We start from the raw sequence: 6,000 nt of genomic DNA, 5'->3' as shown, positions 1-6,000 counted from the left end.
ACTTACCATATGGCCCAGCAGGTATGCTGTAGACGTTCACCAAGGAGAGCAGAAAATGTGTGTCCTTGTAAAAGAATGCACATTATCTCCAGAGTAAATTGTCATAGCCAAGAACTGGAAACAACATAAATCTCTCTCATCTGGAGAAACATGAGCAAATTCTGATATATTCATACATTGTCCTAGTTCCCAGCAGGAAAAACGTACAAAATGCTGAAACCAAAACAGACAACGGGGATGAGTTCCAGGAGCCTTGAACTGAGCAGAGAGTGAACACCACGCCGTGGAGTCCATGTGACAATGGAGAATCTATGCGAGTCTCGGGTGACGGAAGAGCGCCAAGAACACTCCTCGAGAATGAACAGTGGCTGTCTCTTGAGGGCTGGGATTGACTGGGAGGGGACTTGTGGGAACTTTGATGCAAAAGATTTAATTAGGGTAATAGATTTCCATTTATCGAAATGCGCCAAGTGTACTCAAGATCTGAACATTTCACTGTGTATACTTTGTACTCCCTACCTTCCAAAAAAACAATGAAAAAATAATTACAAATGAGCACTGAACTCGATAGATTTTTCACCGTGGTATTAGATAGCAATTCTGAAAGCATTTCTGTATCTCCAGACTTAAGCAAATAAGCTTAATGTTTCTTTCTTGGTAAGAGGTAGAAATAAGAAAAGGCCAAAGCCTGGAATGGATCACGTGGGATTAGGTTGCAGCAGGAGGTACAAGTATCAGCTGGTGGCTCCCGACAGATGTAGACAGGGATAGAAGTGCCTGTGGATGGGTGTGGGTGCACATGCGTGTACATGCGTGTGTGTGTTCTACTTGCCGGCAATGCCCAGCAGCACCCGGTGCCCACTCTTAGCTTCCAAACTCCGTTCTTCACTAGAAGGAGCCCTGGTCTAAGGGCTGGGGAATCCGGTGTCAAATCTGGGACCAGTTGAGCAACAGAACAAACCATTGTAACTATGAATCATAACCCACGAAGCCAGACTCCGTGAGTATATATGGACATATGTAAATGAATGCTGAAAGATAAAATTATTTTTCAGTGAATATGGAAGATCTAATGATTTGGAAGGAATGACAGGAAATCAGTGGATACTAAAACTAGTAGTGGAGAATTCATGGAAAACAGAATATGCACATAGTGTCAGGGTGTCTCCTCCCAAATCTTAATTTCAACGCGAGAAGTAGCATCTTTGCTTTGGAGGCACTTAAGCACCACCTTCACTGAGTTGCCGATGTTAACATTGTCACGTAAGACAGACTTCTGCGGTGTCCCTGCTAAAATGCATACTCCTGAGTCTAGTCCGGAAGATACCAAAATAAAGGACAAGCTGTGAAATAACTGACCTGTATTCTTTAACATTTCCAATTTCAGGAAACACAAAACCTGAGAAACTTGGATGCTGGACGGGTAAAAATCACATGACAAATCAATTCATCATCCTGGATTGGATCGTAGAAGAAGACAAAGTAAGAAAATTATGGAGACAGTTGACAGCATTTGAAAGTGAACTTTGTATATGACAGTTAAATTTCCGGATCTTGAGGAAAGTGAATATGAGAGCATATCCTTGTGTTTAGGAAATACATTGAAACATTTAGGTATGGAAGGATATAGTATCTGATATTTATTTTCATTTGACTTAGAAAATTCATGGGGGAGGGGGGAAAGCAGTGATGTAAGATAGGAGCAGTTGGGCCTAAGTTGAGCCTGGTAAGTTATGTGGAAATTCACTACGCTGGTCTTGCAGATTTTCTGTGTCTTTGAAATTACATCCAAAAAGTTTAAAACGGAGAATATGCAAAACAAAAAGCGATTTGTGGAAGTGACTGGACTGTCACCTCATTGATCCCTTCAGTTTTCGGCCATGAGCCAAGTCAGTCACATAATGGTTTTTGACCTGGGAATTAGAAATAGTGGCCAGATGACCAGGCTCTTTATCTAGTTAGGGAGAGAAGTGTGCACAAAGGCTGACAAGACCAAGCAGTGCGATGAGCTGCTTGTGGGCGTGATGCTGAGGGTCTGGGTCCTGTCTCAGGTGGCAGCTTGGGGGTTTTAAGCCAGAAAGCCACGTCTGATTCTCTTTCAGTGGGATCATTCTCGCAGCTTCAGAGAAAACTGCCCCAACTCGTCTTCACTCACGCTGGCCATTTTTGGTGGTGGTGGTTTTATTCTGCTAACACCGTTCTCACTGACAGTTTAGGGCCTTTGAGCGGATTTTTGCCTGTGTCTCGAAGATTCTCGTCTTGACAGCTGGTATGTTTCATTCCTGTTGTTCTGATTCTGTGTTAAGAGGGTTCTTCCCTGGCTTCACAGTTTGGAGTTGCTGCTGCATCTGTCTCTGCTTTAATTCTCTAGCCCATCTATCACTTGTCTCATCCCTTAAGAAGTGGCCTGCGTGAGATGCCATGAGACTGTCTGCCTTATCACCACTGCGACCCCATCCCGTAGGGACTTACAGAGAAGGCATTCAGTGAATGTGTGGAATTAATGTAATGGGTTAATAGCCACAAAATGTCTTAATGGTTGTTTTAGTCCATTTCCATGCTGCTGATAAAGACATACCCGAAAATGGGAAGAAAAAGATTTAGTTGGCGTTGCGGTTCCGCATGGCTGGGGAGGCCTCAGAATCATGGTGGGAGGCGAAAGGCACTTCTTGCATGTCAGCAGCAAGAGAAAACGAGGTAGAAGCAAAAGCGGAAACCCCGATAAGCCATCAGATCTCATGAGACTTATTCACTATCACGAGAATAGCACAGGAAAGACGGGACCCAGTGATTCAGTTACCTCTCCCTAAGTCCCTCCCACGACACATGGGGATTCTGGGATGTAGAATTCAAGTTGAGATTTGGGTGGGGACACAGCCAAACCATATCCATAGCCAACACAGTCCTGGCCCATGGCCGGTGTTGAGCTGAGCTGCGACCGTGGCTGTGTGAGTTGGGGTGCGAGGCGTGCACACGCCTCTCAACGGTACAGTGAAAGGATTTGGAGGCTCAAACGTGTGACCTACAAAGAATCTCCAAAGATCAAGGTGCATTCACCCTAAAAAGAAAAATCTCAGTGCAGTTTACACCCAGTGTTTGCTTGCGGATATGGATTCTACAGTAATAAAATGAATAATTAAAAGTCTGTGAATAAATTTTAATGTCTTTATGGAACTGTAAACACTGATTTTGTTTCCTCACCCACCCATCTGTTGGTGAGTTTGAGAAGGTGGATGAACCGTGCTGTGGGGACAGAGAGGAGGGTGCAGCTTGGCCTCTGGGACCTCAGCTGAGCACTGAGTGACTGAGCTCTCTCCATTTCAGACGTCCACACGGAAGCTGTCCAGGCGGCTCTGGCCAGACACAAAGAGCAGAAGATGGCGGTGCCTATGCCTTCCAAACGCAGGTCCCTGGTCGTGTAGACCTCCATGGACGCCTACACCCCTCCAGGTAAGGGACACGCTCCCCGACGCTGCCTCCTGAACATGCTGGGCGCCTCAGAATTGACCGCTAGCCCAGAAGTTGGGTTTTTGCCTTCAAAATCATGGTGCAGAAATGCAGATTTTGTGAACCAGAAGTCCGAAAACAGTGCATGAAAAGTAACACTATGTATCTGTATAAATACACATTTTTAACTTTTCATCAAGATTGATACATATGATACATACCAGTAAAATCTCACACAGTTTTATTCATTTAATTCCTTGTAGGGAAAAGGGAAGAGTTTGTAACCCTATGGGTGGAATTGGACTTTTCTTCTGATTAGGCTGTTGCATGCATATTCTCAAATCTTCAGATAAGTGTGCTACATTGTTGGATTGTTTTAGAACAAGCGAATTGGACAGTTTAGGCAGCTACCCGAATCAGGTCATAAACTTTGCCTGCAAGGTGCCAGCTAGTATTTTAGTTCCTGCAGGCCATAAGGTCTCTCACAACCACTCAACTCTGCCCTCAGCCATGGGTGACAGCAAGTGCGTATGACTGTGTACCAATAAAACTTTATTTACAAGAACAACGGACCAGATTTGGTGCAGGGACCTGCCAACCCCTGATCTAAATTACTGAAGGTAATAGCCAATTTATATTTCTGCTATATAATACTGCTTTTCTTTAATCTTGAATTTTACATAACTACCCCAATTCTCTCTTTTCTCTGCCCAAATAATTATAAACTACATTTCATGATCTTCACACCCAAGTAAAGCAGAAAGTTTAGTTATCCAGATACTTGTTAGAGACACGGATTGAACCTATGCTATTTGGTGTTTAGTTTCTGTGATTTTGATTCCAACATTATTCATGCCGTTGTTGCAAGCTTGTCTTCTCAAAGGACCTGAATCACCTTACATCCCACGTTGAAGCTACATATCACTTTAAATGACCCAGTATTTTCGCTCCAATACCAAAGAAACTTAAGGTACAATACGAATAGTTGAAAATGTACAACATTTTCGGGAGTATTTTTACTTCTGAAATTTAGCTTAGTCTTGGCAAGCAGTGAGACAGAAGGACGTGCTTCAGATCAGAGCTGAGGTCAAGCGTACGTCCACATTACTACAGGCAGCTCCTGAGTTTCACCTTTACATACCTTTACAAATGAAGGTACTGGAATTTAAAGGACAGAACTTAGAGTGCATCATTTTGGGTTTTCGTTGCTTTTTGTTTTGAGACAAGGTCTTGCTCTGTCACCAAGGTTGGAATTCAGCATCATGATGGCAGCTCTTGGCTCACTGCAGCTGTGACCACCTGGGTTCACGCGGTCCTCCCACTTCAACCTCAAGCAGCTGGGACCACAGGTGCTCGCCACCACACCCAGCTAATTTTTAAGTGTTTGTAGAGACAGGGTGTTCCTATGTTGTTTCTGTTTCTCATTGACACATAACGTGTTCTTCATCTAAAGAACGCAGTGCCAGCCAGGCAAGGGAGTGAATGCCATGCTAGCAAGTTGTTGACAAGGGAGCCCTTTCTGCCAACGTGCTCCCTTGGGCTCCTCCCTTTCCTTATTTTAATATTAAGCCACAGCACCTAATGAAGGACTGGGCACGATAGCTCATGCCTATAACTCCAGTAATTTGGGAACCCAGGGCAGGTGTATGGCTTGAGCCCAAGGGTTCAAGGTCAGCCTGGACAACATGGCAAAATGTACAGAAATGCCTTTTGTACATCTTGTCTTCACCAAAAGTACAAAAAATTAGCTGAGCCTGGTGGTGTGCACCTGTAGTCCCAGCTACTTGGGAGGCTGAGGTGGGAGAATCACTTGAGCCCGGGAGGCAGAGGTTGCTGTCAGCTGAGATGGCACCACTGCACTCCAGCCGGGGCAACAGAGCAAGACCCCCATCTCAATTAGAAAAAAATAACGATAATAAATGCAGACTCTTTAAAAATGATTAGGCCAGGCATGGTGGCTCATGCCTCTAACCTCAGCAGTTTGGGAAGCCAAGGCAGGCAGATTGCTTGAGTTCCCAGCATTTGAGACTAGCCTGGGCAACATTCCAAAGCCCATCCCTGCAAAACATACAGAAATCAGCCAGGAATGGTGGTGTGTGCCTGTGGTCCCAGCTGCTCGGGAGGCTGGAGTGGGAGGATCAGGGTGCAGTGAGCCATGATCGTGCCACTGCACTCCAGCCTGGGCAACAGAGCAAGACCCTATCTCAAAAATAACATGCTTACTCCTGTTTGTTTAGTTAATGGTTATAATTTGCCAAAACTTATGGCAAAATAATTGTATTTGTATGTGTTCTTTGTGTAACTAACAACATGGACGTAAAATATTTCAAGGGTTGAAATATTTTAAACCAAATTTTTGGCACTAACCAGTATGTAAGGCAACGGGCATTTTTCTTGACCACTTTGTATAAGAGAAAAGACTTTGAAATGGAAGAAACAGTGCGGTTACGGTTATTTGCTTATTTCTCGTATTGAATCCAACCGCTGACAAATGTTACTGGGTCATGTGTGATGAATAACCTCCTTGTACAGATGTCTGCAAAATATAAAAGA

The 6,000-nt window shown here is 44.2% G+C and overlaps 1 protein-coding gene across 13 annotated transcripts in view; it reads left to right on the top strand.

The window, feature by feature from the left end:
• Positions 1 to 651: 651 nt before the first annotated feature.
• LOC139361244 (disco-interacting protein 2 homolog C-like) overlaps positions 652 to 6,000 on the top strand; it is a 65,052-nt gene continuing 59,703 nt past the window's right edge. For 11 of the 13 annotated variants that reach the window (XR_011618804.1, XM_071089822.1, XM_071089823.1 and 8 more), the window contains exons 1-2: positions 652 to 2,269; positions 3,325 to 3,450. Coding sequence is in view for 12 of the 13 variants with exons in the window: in XM_071089822.1 (XP_070945923.1) it covers positions 3,429 to 3,450 (22 nt within the window). In the remaining variant the exon portion in view is untranslated. The remainder of the gene's footprint in view (positions 2,270 to 3,324; positions 3,451 to 6,000) is intronic. The other 2 variants (XM_071089820.1, XM_071089821.1) reach the window with 2 other exon arrangements.

Source organism: Macaca nemestrina, unplaced genomic scaffold, assembly GCF_043159975.1.
Source record: "Macaca nemestrina isolate mMacNem1 unplaced genomic scaffold, mMacNem.hap1 Scaffold_116, whole genome shotgun sequence".
NCBI lineage: Eukaryota > Metazoa > Chordata > Mammalia > Primates > Cercopithecidae > Macaca > Macaca nemestrina.
The sequence above is the reverse complement of the archived record's forward strand: the minus strand, read 5'-3'. Positions and strand labels throughout refer to the sequence as shown.